The sequence below is a fragment of the Artemia sp. Qi Xiang Cuo genome, chromosome 6, assembly GCF_049724085.1.
Source record: "Artemia sp. Qi Xiang Cuo chromosome 6, ASM4972408v1, whole genome shotgun sequence".
In the NCBI taxonomy this organism is placed as follows: Eukaryota; Metazoa; Arthropoda; class Branchiopoda; order Anostraca; family Artemiidae; genus Artemia; species Artemia sp. Qi Xiang Cuo.
In genome coordinates, this window is record NC_142799.1 from 53,671,612 (window position 1) to 53,688,652 (window position 17,041).

At 34.2% G+C, this 17,041-nt stretch overlaps 1 protein-coding gene across 1 annotated transcript; it reads right to left on the reverse strand.

Annotated features, from left to right (window-relative positions):
* Positions 1-1,057: 1,057 nt before the first annotated feature.
* Positions 1,058-15,320, reverse strand: LOC148951377 (uncharacterized). Its single transcript, XM_089090830.1, has 2 exons — positions 15,109-15,320; positions 1,058-1,361 (listed from the first exon to the last, which is right to left on the reverse strand). Exons 1-2 carry the CDS (start codon positions 15,318-15,320, stop codon positions 1,160-1,162), a joined length of 414 nt encoding a protein of 137 aa, XP_088946956.1. The 3' UTR covers positions 1,058-1,159.
* Positions 15,321-17,041: the final 1,721 nt, after the last annotated feature.

Genomic DNA, 17,041 nt, shown 5'->3' on the forward strand with positions numbered 1-17,041 from the left:
GTCATTGGTTCTTTGATTAGCTTTCCAGCGGTGATTTTGAAAACTTTTCCATCTTCTACTTCATCTCAAATTAAAGTTGTGTATTTTAGATATCTTAAATTTTTACTAGGTTTTCCGCTAAGTGCTCGTAATACTTCTTTAAAATATATGTATAGAATAAAGGACCCGCTTGATGTAATAAAGAGCTTTCAGTTCAAAAGGCTCGAAATTATCTTGAATATAGAAATTTATCCCGTTTTTTGAAAAAAATCTAATTGATGTTAACCGATTGACGTAGATGTCTCTATTTATAAATATGTCTGGTCTTGTCAAATGCATGTTGGGTCTTTATATTTTATATTTATTAATTTTTTTCCTCATAGTGCATCCTAAGGGGAAATAAAAGTATTATTATTATTATTATAGATTTTACAAATATAGTTATAGACAGTTGGCTCATTCTTCACAGGCATAGATGGTTGTATTTATCGGTAGTTCTGGTCTTGTTAATTGTAGTTGTGTCTTTATATTTTATATTTATTGAATGTACTCCTCATAGTGTATCCTGAGAGAAAATAAAAGTATTATTATTATTATTATAGATTTTACAAATATAGTTATAGACAGTTGGCTCATTTTTCACAGGCATAGATGGTTGTATTTATAGGTAGTTCTGGTCTTGTTAATTGTAGTTGTGTCTTTATATTTTATATTTATTGATTGTACTCCTCATAGTGTATCCTGAGGGAAAATAAAAGTATTATTATTATTATTGTATATTTTAAAAATATAGTTATAGACAGTTGGCTCATTTTTCACAGACGTAGATGGTTGTATTTATAGGTAGTTCTGGTCTTGTTAATTGTAAGTTGTGTCTTTATATTTTATATTTATTGATTGTACTCCTCATAGTGTATCCTGAGGGAAAATAAAAGTATTATTATTATTATTATCGGATCAGAATAAGGTTACTTATAACTCAAAGTTATGACTTGGTATTAGACAAACGAGATGTAAGCCACTTTTGAAGACAAACAGCTATTTTACATTCTGCTCTTGGATTCACATGATGAAAATTATAACTACTTATATATTGAAAATAATCATACAAAAGTTTATAATACGACAACTGAAAAATATCCTTATAGCACATTTCCGACAACTGAATTGACTGAGCATTTCAAGTATTTCCCTCAATCTTTATTTCCACAAATGAAGCATACGAGTGTGTATCTTGGGAAACTTGAGAGGTTATAGCTGTTCCTAGGCAGCTAGGGACTGATAGTGTCCTTAAACTTGCCATTTTACCTTTCCTCAACTTGTTCAGTCGTATTTCAGGATCTTTTTCCTGCTCTTTTGGGGTGTTTTCGAAGATTTCATATCTGAAAAAAAGAGATAACATTAAAGTTATGTTGCAGCCAATTTATTACATTTTTTTACTGTGGCCTGTACTATTCTCAGGTTTGTTTGATATTTACTATCGATAATTAAAATCAAAGTTCCCCAAAAGATCTTTGAATGGTCCTCATTCTATTAAGGCATTACCTGGTCATTTATACATAATTTGTTGGGGAGAAGGGAGCTTGAGGCATAGGGCCTCCTAAGTCCATCTACTTACCCATATTTTAAATTCCTGAACTGGCTAGATTTCAACAAGGTATAATATCCCTTTCTGAAAATTTTCTAGGTCAGAGTTCTACGTGTTCTACAATTTAGAAGCTTGGTAGCTTTATATATTACGTGATTTCAAATTTTGTTAATTGACAAATATTAAAGGACATTTAATGATTGAAGATGAAATTCAAATTGGAGAGCATAGGGCTTTATTCATTGAACGTTAACTCGGTTCTATTTGTTACAGATTAAGCGTATGATAAGTAAGTAAAATAAGTTAGACTTCGAATCTCGGATGATATAGTCATGGATTTAGTTTTGTTGGTAAAAAAGACGGCTCCAAGAAGAGTTGTCAGCAGTCTCCTATATTGTCACATGCCTAGGTTGTTTACTTCACTCTTATCCGATAACACTGAAGTTAGTTTTGTCTGATATGAAGGGCAACTCCAAATAGAATTGTCAGCAGTCCCTTATGTTATTACAGGCCTATGTTATTTACTTCTGTTTTCCTAGCGTGCCAGTTTTAACAAGTAACTGCTCCACTAGCGGACACGTACGATTATGCGTTGTATTTAAAAGAAAAAAAAACTTCAGAAGAATGCAACAAATTCCAAATGATATATAAAATATAAGAAATTATAGAAGAAATCGTAATATTCACGAAATTTTGGGAAAGGCCCAGGACCAAAGGCATTCGCTATGCATGTACCTTTGGACATCATAATCTTATGTTCATGAAGGTACAGCCATTGCATCTATATTTTTATCTATTTTATCTGTCTATATTTAGGTACCTGGAAAAGTGAGCTGTATCCCTAGGCTTATAATTTTAAAATTCTCGGATGCCTTCATTGACTAGCTACATCCCCATAGGCCTACCTAACTGGCAGCAAAGGACTGATTTTAGCGCGACCCCGTTTTTATTATCAACCATAGTTTTGTCACAAATATTCTCTAACGTAATGAATTCTTGGAAACATTTACCTTAGTCGACGAGAATGTTCAGCTTTGATTAAAACCTTAACGTTTCTAGGATACTAAGTGAAAGCGCTTGTTAATAATCCTCATGTTCCTAATCGCTATTGATATTTCTATAATAAAAATATGTGCTCCTTGTAAGAGCACCTTTAGCAAATATGTGTATGATTTACTGCCTCCGGGACAAGAGAAACATACTCTGAAAATTAAATGCAAGCAGAGTAGGAAAACAGCAGTGTAAAAACCGATATAGTAGTGAGATTCAGAAAAAAAAGATCCAGAAACCGATTTTTGAGGAGGATTTAGGGTTTAACACAAAAAAAATACAAAATTAAAAAAAAATTAGATCGAGAATGAGGTTTTTAAGGACAACATTAACACTGGCCAATACGAATATTTCGGGAGGACAACCGCTTCCCTTTTCACTGCTGTTAGACAAAGTTACAAGGTGACACGTTCACTTTTTCTGAAAGAGAATGCAAACGAACCAAGCAGGATGAAAACAAAATAATATAAAGAAACAACGCGGCAACTAAAAATAAGGAAAAATAAAAGCCCAAAGGGGAAGAATTTTAAAACCTAAAAAACTGTAAAACGCAAAAAAAAACCTTACAACAGATAAAAATCAGAATTAACAAAACCAAAAATTTTAAAAGCAAAAAAACGTAATTTCAAAAGCGAGCCTTTCGCGAATATCTACGATAAACAAACCATTTTTCCAGTCTGTTTTAACTCGTCATTAAAAAACAACAATGGAAAATAGTTAAATAGAAAAAAGGGAAGTTAGGCCAATGTTTGAATGAAAAATTTTCAATCCATTAAATTGTAGCGACCCCATTTTTTTTTATAAAAATATAAAATTATTACATTTTTAAATTTTTCTTTGTTATGACAGATCAATGTGGTACGAAATTATCTTATTTATTGCCTATTGTAGATAAGATTGGTTCTTTTGCCCAAAGTCTATGGTTGCAACAATATACCTTTACCTATTTTTTTTCTAACAGTTGGTGGTAACAAACTGTATGTAAGAAGTGACGCGGCTATACTCTAAAAACGAAACTCTAGTAATAACCGGAATTAGTCCAAAAACGGAATTTTGATATCAATAGATACATCAAAACCATTGATTTAGTATACTGATTCCAAATATTTAAGATTCATTAAGTTTAGTGTTACCCATCAAAAAGACACGGCCAAGAAAAAATTTACCTGATTTTTGAAAAAGGGCGGAAACATCCCTAAAAGTAAAAAAAAAGTCTTAATGAAAATCACACCATCTATTTCAGCGTATCAGAAAACTATACCGTAGAGGTTCCAAGCTTCTATCTAAAAAAATGTTGAATTTACATTTTTTGCCAGAAGAAAGATCACGGATGCGTGTTTATTTGTTTGTTTGTTTTTTCTCGGGGCGATCGTATCAAACCAATGGTCCTAGAACATCGACAGAAGCCTTATTTGAACTGAAGTTAAAAGTTCTAGTGCCGTTTTTAAGTGCCCAAAAGATTGGAGGGCAGCTATCCCCCTCCCTGCAGAGCTTCCTCCCCCAAAAGTCGTCTGATCAAAATTTTAAGATAGTCATTTTGTTGCGCATACTTCAAAGGTCCAATAAATATGCTTTAGGTGATGATATAACCCTCCATAGACCCTTGAGGGAAGGGATGTAAGCGGTATTGTGCGTGTCGGTATCCAGCGTATCAGTATCGGGCTCATCGGTATCGGACATATCAGGTTTTTTCAATCATGGTTTTGTGCATTCTAAATTATTGTGTGAAGAATATGTTTTTGTTAAGGCTGATTGTGGTAGTCCTTGACCAATGCTGTTTTTCCTACCATGCCAAGAAATCACGATTAACAGCCAAATTTGAGCGATTTTGAGGTAGGAATTTCTTAGGATTTGTAAGGTGGTATTTGTCAAGGGAGGGGATGCACGGGAGAGTTTTCGATAGGAAGGACAGTTTGTGGGGGAGCTTGTGGGAGGGGATTTTCTGGCATTATTTGAAAACCCGTCACAGATTAAATAAAACAAGTCAACTGTAAGTAAGGAGCAGCATTAGAACTTAAAACGAACAGAAATTATTCCGTATATGAGGGGGGGGGGCTGCCTTCCCCGGGAAAAATAAATAAAAGTAGCATGGCAGTGTCACTACTATGTGACACTGCTGGATTTCTCGGGATTAATTGACAAACGATAAGAAATTAAATTAAAAAAAAAGTTCAACTAAAGTAAGGAACAACATAAAACTTAGCATGAAAAGAAATTATCCCATTATATGAAAGGGGCTGTTCTCTTTTCAGTACCAAACTTTAGGCTAAAGTTTTTATTTCTTTAAAAAGTAGAGTTTGACAAAGAGTCGAATTATAGCCTCAATAGTGAGGTATTGAGGAAGGGGGGACCCCTTTCATATAACGGAACAATTTTTGTTAATTTTAAGTTTTAATGTTGCTCCTTACTTTCAATTGAAACAAATTGTTTGTTTTTATTTATTTCACTAGAAGGTCGTGGATGTCCTTCTGCATTCTTCCTCATGGCCCCTTTTAACATTATTCAGAGAAGATTCTAAGAGACTCTCGTTTCTTTTTCACCTTGAAACGACTATTTCTTGCAAAAAAAAGTGACAGATTTGCTCCTACTGAACAGCTACTGATTTTTATTGAACAGAAATCTGGTGCAAAAGCAGAAAAACATCCTTGGTAGCATTTATTATACTATTTTGTTTAGACACTCTTATAGATCAATTTTTTGAGGAGTATTTTGTTGAGAAGAGACATAGTAAGCAAAAGTTGAAAAACATCTTTGAAAAAAAGGTATACATCATTAAAGTCAAAATAAAATATTAAAAAGTATGCCATACAAATTAGAATCACGCAGAAATTTTGCATTTTTGGGAAAAGGAAAAAATACCCATAAAAGGGCTATGATAAGGGTCTCACAAAAAGTTGAACATAGGGACCAGAGAAACATTAGCTTCACTTCTCGTGAGCTAAGGAAACAAGGTATTACTTTTTTGGAAACAGAATTTGAATATACATTGAAATAATATTTTATTATACACAAACAATTATGCATGAAGAAATTTTGTAGCTTCCGCTATTCGTACAACCTGTGGGGTGACACTCAAACAACACTCATAAAGGATTCAGCCGTCTAAAAAAGAAGAAGATACACTTTTCTATTTTCCCTTGAGTAGCCTACGATAGGCTACTTGTAAGTGTCGTTTTGAATATTTTTGCTGGGGTTAATCGGATTCTGAAAAAGGCCTGGGGCATATTTACTCAAACTTTTTTTTTTCTATAGCGCAAGTTTTAGGACTTTCTCCAGCATTTATTTATCTGGCTTAGCAAATTAGTGTAGGTGAAATCCAAACAAAAGTGTAATGCTTAAAATAGATGTCGGAATATTCCCTATATAACAAAAGAAAATAATTTCTATTATGGATAAAGCGATTATATAAATTGACTAAGAGGATGGATAATCTTAGTCCACTTTCGGAAATCGTCCGCTTTATAATCAGTTGTGTTAAAACCTGCATAGGATTCTACAGAAAGAGCTTCGTATCCTTGAGTAATAATTGCTAAGTTACTTTAAGTCTTCTTTAATGGCCATTAGTCGACAAAAGGAAAAGGCGGTTGCTGAGATATGCTCACCCCTTCACAACTTTTATACAATTTTATGGTTCGGTTCAACTCTCCAGGGTATTGCTTCTATTTTAAGATAAGTGTTTGAATATTTATAGTAGAGTTTGGATTTTTTTTTTTTTTTTTTTTTTTTTTTTTTTTGCAAGTGAGGCCCATATACTTGACTAATAAATCTTAACAGTTCTTTCGGGTTCCGATAGATTTATTTGCAATATTGTACTTTATGTAACTGATAAATGTTTGTAACTCTCAGCCACTCATTAATCCGAAAACAGTCGGGTGAAACAGTCGGAAAGAGATTAAATAAAAGAAAACATGTTTTTTTCAAATGAAAATAAGGAGCAACATTAAAACTTAAAACGAACAGAAATCATTACGCATAGTAGGGGGTTTGCCCCCTCGTCGATACCTCGCTCTTTACGCTAAATTTCGAATTTTGTTCCACATCTTTAAGAAGTGACCCCCGAATTATTACCAAAGTTTGTTTATTGGTTATTATAATAAATATTTCCACAGTTTTTCATGCCTTTGGCAAAACAATTGAAATATCCGTATCTAATTTATTTGTTATAATTAGTGTCTTTTGATTTATTTCAACATCCTCTAAACACTTCCTGAATGTTTCAACTAAATGCAGTTAGCCGTTCTTTAAATATGGCAGATACACCCTTTTGACAACAGGAATGCACATAGTATCTTAAGGTTGTGTTCAACATCCCTCTCAATATTCTCTGAAAGTTTCAACTTCACCGATAACTGTTCCTGAGATACGGCACACACCATTTATGTGCATAATATCTTTTGATTTTCCTGGTTGTCTGGCTGGTTGTCCTCCAATCACTTTTGACTTTTAAAAAGGGCACTCAAACTTTCAATTTCAGAAGGTGACGAATAAACATGATTAACAAAAACCCCCATAGTCCTTGGGGCTTTGGCTGTAGGTTATTGCAAGTTACACATTGTTAAAATTTAAGGATTTTATAGAAGGGATGGTCGTACAAACTTTGGAGAAAGATCATTCGATTGGAAATTGAAATTTTAAGTTCAATCTTGAAAATCAAAGGTAATCAGAGGACAATCAGTCTCTCGCTTTTAACCGCCATCTCCCCCCCCCCCTAAGTGCATCCGATCAAAAAAAAAAAAATTTTTTAAATAGTCTAAAGGTCAAATAACCGTGCCTCGGGGGTTAACAACCCCACCAGTAGCTCCTGGAGCAAGGGTTGTAAGTTAAGCAAGTTACTCAATGTTAACAAATAAGGTTTTTATAGAAATTATTTTTGTAAAGGTCTGATTCATTTGAAAAAAAGAGACATAAAATCAGCTTTAATGGTTTGTGGCATCGGATCTTCTTTCTTTTTTTGCAACAATAAAGTAAAGCTTTTTTATGAATGATCTTGACAGTAGTTTATATCATGACTTTAAGAAACAAACAATTCCAACAAGGTTGAACATGTAAAAATTCTAACTTGTGTTTTACCCAATTATATTACCTAATATTTTTAGAATACTGAAAAACTGAGTTCAGTGGTTCAGTTGCACGAGGGTTCAGTTACAAGGGGGTTCAGTTAAATAGGGGTTTCGATCCACGAGGGTTTAGTTAAATGGGGTTCAATTACCTGGTGGTTCAATAACACGAAGATTTGATCATTCAGGGGTTCGGTTATACAGGGGTTCACAGTTGCACGGTGGTTCAGCTACACGGTGGTTCAGCTATAGGGATTCAGTTGCCTGTGGTTCAGTTACACGGTGGTTCAGTTACACGCACACCATCCTATCCCGGTGGTTCAGTTCGACGATGGTTCAGTTTCACGGTGGTTCAGTTGCACGATGGTGCAGTTGCACGGTGGTTCAGTTACAAGGGGGTTCAGTTACAAGGGGGTTCAGTTAAATAGGGGTTTCGATCCACGAGGGTTTAGTTAAATGGGGTTCAATTGCCTGGTGGTTCAATAACACGAAGATTTGATCATTCAGGGGTTCGGTTATACAGGGGTTCACAGTTGCACGGTGGTTCAGCTATAGGGATTCAGTTGCCTGTGGTTCAGTTACACAGTGGTTCAGTTACATGCACACCATCCTATCATGCTCCGAAAAGAAAAGGAAAACTTACAGACCCATTATATTGGAATTAATAAGAGGAGCCCAACTTTTGGCCTTATCGCCGAGATATGGCTAAAAGCAGGAGGTATTTTATGCTGAAACATGGAGAAAATGGCTACTTAATTCCCAGATCTTACACGCTGATCACGCTACCTTCCATTCAACAGAAAGTGATGGGGTAATTCATAAATAGACACCTGATTAATAATTCAGAGAAAGGAAAAGTGATTTCTACAAAACAAATAGGTTCAAAATCAAATGCTTCACAGAAATACCGGTTTGTACCAACTGTACATGGCGTATAAAGGAAGCTCTTGGAACTCAGCAGTATTCTTTAGGCATACTTCTAGACATAAAAGGAATGTTTGACAATGCTAATTTGATCTACATCTACACAGAAGTGAAGCTCCAAAATGCAAAGGAATAGACAGTTAATGGTGGAGATAAGGAGAGCAAAAATTTAAGAGACATTCCCAATGGGACGCACTCATATAGGGACTTTGATTCACGAAAATATAGGTTCGCCGGTCTCCTTTAAAATCAAGGGGGGGGGGGATTCTTTTTTTTCAAGTTTTTCAATGAAAATACAAAAAAGTGTTTTTCGATAAAAAAAATACCTAAAAACAGGTATTTCTAAAATCTTGAGGGGAAGAGGTGATTGATCCCCCCCCCAAATGACGCACCTGCCCTCAGACTGTAAATTTCTCCATAAATGCTGAACCTTGTCATGAACGGTTTATTGCGTCTATTGAAATTTTATTTTTGGTACCCTCTGATGCTGATGATCCAGTTGCTTTCCTTAGAGGCAAGTGTTAGAAGACCCTGCTTGAACAGGGAAAACATATACTGGATATTAATTTTGGTATGATCACAAAAACATAAACTGCAATTTGCTGTTGAAGAGAATGGGGCAGTAGCATTAATAAATAAGAAGAAATAGGAGGTTCCTCTCACTAGAAATTTTGTATAAACTAATTAAAGCATCTTCCGATTTTCTTCCTAAGACTTTGTCTTTAATTTTTAGTTAAATTTCATCTACTCTTAAGTTCTAAAAATGTTGGACATTAGGTTTTATTACTCCTGTGAAAAAAAAAACGCAATAAGAAAGATTGTTGTGCTGTTGGACCCTTTACGGTTGGCCCTCCCCCCCGTTATCTACAATTTATATGAACTTGGTTAGTCGCTTATGAATTTTCTCACTTTTTTGCAGTCCCCTTTTTAACCAATTAAGGAAGCACTATTAGACAATTTGAATACAAAGTATCCATGTTCAAACTGCTTGCTACGTATTACTGTTATGCATTCTATTTGACCTTTTTTGGCATGTATTCTGGCCTGAATCTCGTCCTCCTCGTTGTTTTTTCGATTCATTATGCAAAGTTTATTTGGTAAATTTTGGACACCCTATTTTTGTGCATTAAATTATATAAACTCTGTTTTATTGTTTGGAGATCATATTATTCGTTTAGAGATCTTATAATTCGTTTTCAAGGTTTGACTGATGATCTAGTTGTTTCCGCCTTTTTTTTTCTTCTTTTTGCTTTTTTTTCTAATGAGAAATTAAAATTGGTTACAATATTGCTTATGGGTGTTTTTCTGAAACAAAAAGTTGAAAAGTATCTTATTTTAAGTCACATATATTCGATAAATGTTCTTATGCAAGATCCCGATCAAGTAGAATCACAATAAAGACAGTATACGTTGTGCTTTGATCTCAACTAAAGTGTATGGCAGATAGTAAACTCATGTTACCATTTTTAAAAGAAAATCCTACCAGAACAGATTGTTGATCAACAATTTGATCACGAAAATAGGCCTTTATACAGAAACATCAATGTTCAATGAACCAAAATACACATTGATTTACTGAGAGTGCAACTTCAACAAGTGTTTAATTGACATCCAACTTCAAACAAGTGGGGCAAAACTGTTATCTTGAGCGCAAATAGGATATGGAAAATATATTAAGAGATTGAAAAATACTGCTTCTAAGAAAGTGGAGGGTGAGAATACAGTATATACAAAAACAGTATTGTACTTAAGAATAGATAAATACCGCACTTTGTTGGCGTTGCTATGACAAAAATAGAACAAAATAAAAGTAGAAATGCAATTAGTCCCATAGCAAAGGTACTAGCCTACAGGAAAAAATTAATACCTGGAATATTTTTTTCTGTAACGAAATGTTTCGGTCAAATCAATTTGAAGTAAAAAATAACAACTTATATTCGTGGGATGAGGTAAAAAGACTTCCTATGAAACCAGAATTGTGACTGTAAAAATGACTTCACATGTTAAATCTAAACTTCTCGTAGGCTGCACAAATCGGAGTAGGCCTAGTTATGATGAATATGATTAGCTTTCTTATTCAATAAGATTAGACAAAGACTAGAAACAGCCTTTTTTAAGTTGTTTTTATTTTTTTCGTGTTTAAACTTCTATTTCCAAATGCCCTAAAGATAAAAAAAAAATCCTGTTAGGCTACCCGGGAAAATTGAAGTTTAAAGACTGGAAGTAAAACATTAAAATATTATTAGGAAAATATGTAACCGCTATAAATTTAACGCCTAAATTCTAAATTAAATTATTTGACTTCAATGCTTTGCGTAAGATCCGGTTAAACGATAAATGTTTGAATCGTTAACACGGAATATGAAAATATTAACTTTTCTCCCCTAAATGATTTTACAAAGACTTTGAAACAATTGTCTTAATGCGTTTTTTATTGCTTATTTTCAACACTAGTATCTTGGCACTAAAAATGTTGTTTTTTCTGGCTACTATGCTCATAACCTATCTTTTATGTAACTGATCAAGGAAATTTGCATGTCACGACAACAAAATGATTTCATTCATAGTCACAATTTCTCTTCTCATTCTTTTTTAGCAACAGGAAGACATATTGTTTGCACTTTTTAGTGTATTTGTAGAGATTACTTTTATTTAAGCTCCATTAAAATTCATTTGAATTTTTAAGGGTCATGTTAGTAATTTTTCTTTTTGGTACTGGTTCTCTTTTCGGGGTGAAAAGTATGAAATAGTACACAGATTAAGCAAACTCTAGTTTGGAGGCCGCCTCTGAATCTTATAAATAGGTATGTGCTGCATTCGACTTGTTGAGCGTAAATTTAAGCTTGCAAACCTCTTTCCTGATCCTAATGCTGAAATATTGACTTAAAAAATAAAACTACACCAAGGAAATATTTAGGAGATACCCCATGTCCCCTCTGACATCTGCCCACCCCCTCCATACACAAACAACTTTGCATATAGCATTTGCTACCTCTTTCAACTCAAAGATTGTACAAAGATTATTAGAGATGGTCCTTAATAATTAAATTTTATGTTATAGAGTCTTAAAATAATCAAAGGACACCCAGCCCCTTTTTGAAAATTTTCCAAAGACTGGCCAGAAATAGAAGTTAAAAAAAAAAAAAAAAGTAACTTCATTTGGTAAAAAGAAAAAGCAACTTCCTTTGGGAGAAGCAAACCTTTTGTAACGTAATTTTTTTTTTACCTAGCTCTTCTTGGAGATACGTATAGTAATTATGTCTGTAAGAAAAAAATGAGTTTTGAGTTTATAGTAAATCATCCGAATTGGTGTGACGAAAGCAGTATCGACATCCCCACCTAACGTTGCGCTCGAGTGACAATGGCGCCCTTGGTCCAGTGTCCAAGTTACATTAAAAGACCAGGTCATAATAAAAGCTTTCAATTTAGGAGGTTCAAGGAGGAGTCTTTGACAGTCTTATGACCTCAGGGTACTAGATGTTGCTACGTTCTTACGTATCTACAGTGGTTAAAAAGATTCGATCACCCCACAAATGATGACCAAAAATACGCACAAATATAACGAATGTAACATTTGGAATATTATAAACACTTTTTTCAAAACTTTCAAGAAAAGCAAAAAAGGCTAAAATATCCCTAACTACCCTTGAAAGCTATTTTAAAAAGAAACTCTTTGAAGATTTCCATTGATATGACTATAGCAGAGGCTTTGAGCCTGGGTGGGGATCAAAGAGGAGTCTTTGAGTATTTTGACCACATGTGACTTATTGTTGCAACTTTCTTGAATTTGGTAATTTTTGTGAGCATTTGGAAATTAAACCTTAAACTCAATAACTGATACTAAATCTCCTAACATTTTGCTTGGATTAAAAATGACGAACTAGGAAGAAAATCTCAACATCTTCTTGGAGCTACTTCAGTCTGTATGTTATTTCTTTTAATTGCATTTAAAACGGATGAGCTTTTCTTTTTTACCTAAGAACATAGCTGGCACTTCATTTTTCTTCATATCGAAGAAACCATTAAGTGTTTTCTGTTTCATTGTAATTAAGTGTTCTCATGTGAAGTGTTCATCATGTATTTTTCAATTTGATAAATTTACAACTTTTAGATGCAGTTTATAATTTAGCTGATATTAGGTATTTATGGGCTTATAATTTGGAATGAATCCCCAAAAGAAAAAAATGAATAATATCCAAAATAGCAGCCAAAAGTAATCAAAAAAGCAGCAGTTCATCCTTAGCCTACATGACATATTCTATAAAGAAGCAAAAAAAAAAAACTTTGAAATGTTTTTTTTTGAATTGTCATTAAAAACCAGTTTTTAATGCAAGGAAGGCTTTTTAGGAATCCAAAAGAGCAAAAAAAAAAAATCAATATCAAAGGCGCCCATTTCAACTGTTTTAAAGGTGACAAAACAGATGTAGGCAAAGGGCATTATGAAAAAATTAAGCTTCTAAGTTCAAACTTATATTCAAAGTTTTTACCCAGATAACTGACAAATTTTTTGATACGGTATTTGAAGTTACTTTCAGTTACTTGGACTATCTGTCTTGGCTTTTCTCTGTCTACAATTACCCAGCGTCTTGATGCAACCTATGCAACCTATTGCAAAATACTTGATAACTTCAATACAATGAAAAAACTGCTCGATGAAAAAACACTACTAATTTTGATAATTATTTTTGTTAAGAATACATAGCTAATTGATACTTTTTGTTTACCAGATTTCTATTTCTCTTGATGAATAACGAAGAAGACCAGTTTCCAGCCTGCGACTTGTGAAGTTTTGAATTCATGAATAGGCTCAAATCTGTTGTAAATTTAAGCAGTGATTTGAGAAAGGCTAATGAAAACATTAATGTTTGCGGTCAACATTGATCGCGCTGGCGGCGCGCCGCCGAAATCTTACCGCCGGGGTCTATATATATATATATATATATATATATATATATATATATATATATATATATATATATATATATATATATATATATAAAGAGGTTTTGTGAAAACAAAGTGCAAGAATAGGTTTGAAAATTAATGTTAAGAAGACCGAGTCACTAAGGCTAGGAATAAGTGAAGATGAAAAGGTGATATTCGGTAACGAGAGGATCAGTCAAGTGGACAGCTTCACCTACCTAGATAGTTTTATTAGTAAAGACTGTGGGTGTAGTGAAGATGTTAAAAGTAGAATAGACAAGGTCCAGGGTGTTTTTTCATAGTTGACATTTTTTATAATATTGGAAACTACAGTGATGGCAGTGGTCAAGCAGAGTTCTGAAGCGTGGGCGCTTCGAAAAATGGAGGAAGTTTTGCTAGATGTTTTCAGGAGAAATTACCTACGGATTATTTTGGGTACCCGACTGACTCACCGTATATCAAACAGTAGGCTGTGCAACAAGTGTGGTTCAATACCGCTTTCTAAGGCTATAATGAGCGAAAGGTTGAGATTGCTAAGCCAGTTTTGCGAATGAAGGATGACAGATTCCCAAAGATTTTCTTTTTTGACCATCTGTCTAGACTTAAGCAAAAAGCAGGTCGTCCCCGGTTGGAGTGGGAGGATGTCTTAAGAAAATATTTAAGGGAAATGGGAACTTTCTGGGAGCGTAGCTGTGTTGGCCTCAGGCAGATTGGCGCTGCAGTGAGTTTTAGTAGTAGTAGTAGCATTAGTAGGCTATTGTTTGACTCAATCAGTCCTAAAACGTAAAAGAATGAATTATAGTGGATGTATTTCAGGTGGTAAAATGTATTGTGAATATGTAATGCTACGGTTATGTCTCTGTCCATAGAGCTTATTTTGTACACTGGCAATATTGGATACAAATATTGAGGGAGGAAAAGGGGAACATGAGGGAGAAAAAATGTTAACGCATTGGTCGCTGGAGTAACGAACTGGATCCAAAACATTCTAAAAATGCTGGAGACAAAATTTTTGGAAAAACACAAACATTGCAAGGAATCAAGTCTTAAGAAGCTATTGAACAAGAAATATAGAACAGAATTTTTTGAGCCGTAAGATGTGTTTGTGAGTATCAGTTTAACATACGTTTGAAATGAAATTCTGATTTTTATATATGTTTTGTATTTTTAAGTTCGTATTAAGTGAATGCAAATGTAGTTACAGATGCTCAAATTCCGATTAGAGATTTCCATGCAGTCATAATGAAGGTAAAGCTTCAATGGTCATAAAGTAATGACAAAGTTTTTTCGTTTTGTTTGCTTAGGATTAAAATAGGAGAAAGGGTAAAGTCCACGTACTTCACTTACAAACGGATTAGGAATAATCTGAAGATTTTTAGTGTATTTTTCTTTTTCATGTTTCTCTTTTTGTTATCTTTTTTCCAAAATTGCCCCCTAGCCCTGTAGTCAATTCTTGTGCACATTTGCGGAAGTGTCAGTAAGAAAAAGTCTTACACTGGAACAGGAGGAGGAGTACCTCCAAAAAGCGAGCTCTGACTTTGGAGGCTAAAGACTTCAAAAAGGAGGCTAAATAGTTTCTACCCATACCTCAAGTCAGGATGGTCCACTGGAATAATAAGCTTCTTGGGTCTTGCTGAAGATGGACTCAATGGTACTTTCTTATTGTCTATACCCAACGCATCTAAACAATCTTCTGGACACTTATTACACCCACTGCATTTATACGAATTTTTGTTAAATTTAATACTTCCACCTTTTCGCTTTGGAATAACCTCTTTTACGTCCAAGGTATGTGTCATATTGGAACTAGATCCTAGGACTAACTGACACTGTCAAGTTCACTCATAAAGAACATTCCGCAGTTTTATTCGGGTGGTTATTACACAGACTCCGTGGGGATGATATCTTATATAGAGTTAAAAGAGACGTGTAGATTTTGTGATTTCCTTATCAGGACGAATTTAATTAGATTCTTTGTCAATTATCCTATTTAGACTTTAATTTGGGAATTTAGAGCAGCTTGGTTTAAATTAAATTGCTGGAAAGGATGGATGCTGTCTTTTGTCTAAAGTAGGGACTACCAAATTAATCGACCAATTATCCTGTTTGTATCGACTTTTTGCTTAACTAAGGCTCTAAGTATATGGACCAAGAATATTTGTTGTCTAGATTAACAATACTCCCTTGAGTGTAGTCATCGACATGATTCCACATTAAAATACAACCAACACCAAAACATATATAAACAGGATTATAAATACAAGGTATGAAAATTTACATTGAACATTTTCATTTATCAATTCTATTGCTTCCATTAAATTCCAAAATGTCCTGTCGTGTATGGATTAGAAAAATATGTCATACAAATATTTTTGCAACTATGTGAACATGCTCCCAATTTGGCAGTACCGAACATTCAGACAATGCCGGGTAAATATTTCTAGGTTCAATCTACCTACTAGTGGAGCCTTGGCCAAAATCTTCGATGGATCCTGTAATACTTGTATTTCTTCGTCTTCTCAAATTCACATATTACTGTGTGCCCTGAGAACCCCCTTCCCCAAAATACATCGTGATCTTCCCAATGTGCCCTATTATTTCTTATATTTTCAATATGTTTCAACTGTTTCTTTTTTTTTCTTCTCAAATTAGTCCCCTTCCTCACCTGCGTGCATGCCTATGAGCGCTTTTGAGGTGTACTTTCGCTGGTGGGCGGCGTTTACCCCCCCTGGCAAATACCCCCCCGGAAAATACCCCCCCCCCCGTGGAAAATAAGGCTTTCCAAACTTGAGAATTTATTTGAGTTTTATTTTTTTAATTTCCGCAGGGGGAAGGGATTTTGGTACGTAATATGCGCCACTCACTCAAGTTTACGTTGTGTAAAATTCGAGAACACACTGGTTTTTTTTGTTAGTTTCTTCGTTACTTTAGAAATAAATTTGCGCTATAGATTTGCACATTAGGGGGGAGGGGAAGTATAGCGGGTCTGCATGCAAAGTATGTTTGGTACAATTATTCTTCATATTAGAAAGATAGATAAATAAGGGTATTTTAAAGCCAAATATGTTATTTTACACAGTAAAATAACATAAATGAATATAGTGAATGGGGGGGGGTTGTTTATCCCCCCGGAAAATGACCCCCCCCCACCACGGAAAGTAACCCCCGCAGAAAATATCCCCTCCTTGGAAAATACCCTCGTGGAAAATACGCTCCCCCCCCTCTGTTGAAAATAAGGTTTCTAAATTTGAAACTTTTATTTGATTTTTTTGTTAGTTTCGTTGAAAAGTACTAAGAAACGGGAAAAAGAGGAATTTACACACCACAAGTGTCTTAAAAACTTAGAAAAAAAAACACAAATCCATTTGTGTTGAAGACTTACATATGAACGTCTGGAACTTTTTCCAGTAGTGGGTGCCAAATTAAAAAAAAAAAAATGAAGAAGAAAAAAAATATAAGTGAACAATCATCAAAATTAAGCCAAAACATATGATATTTAAAATTTTAAGACGGTTGATCT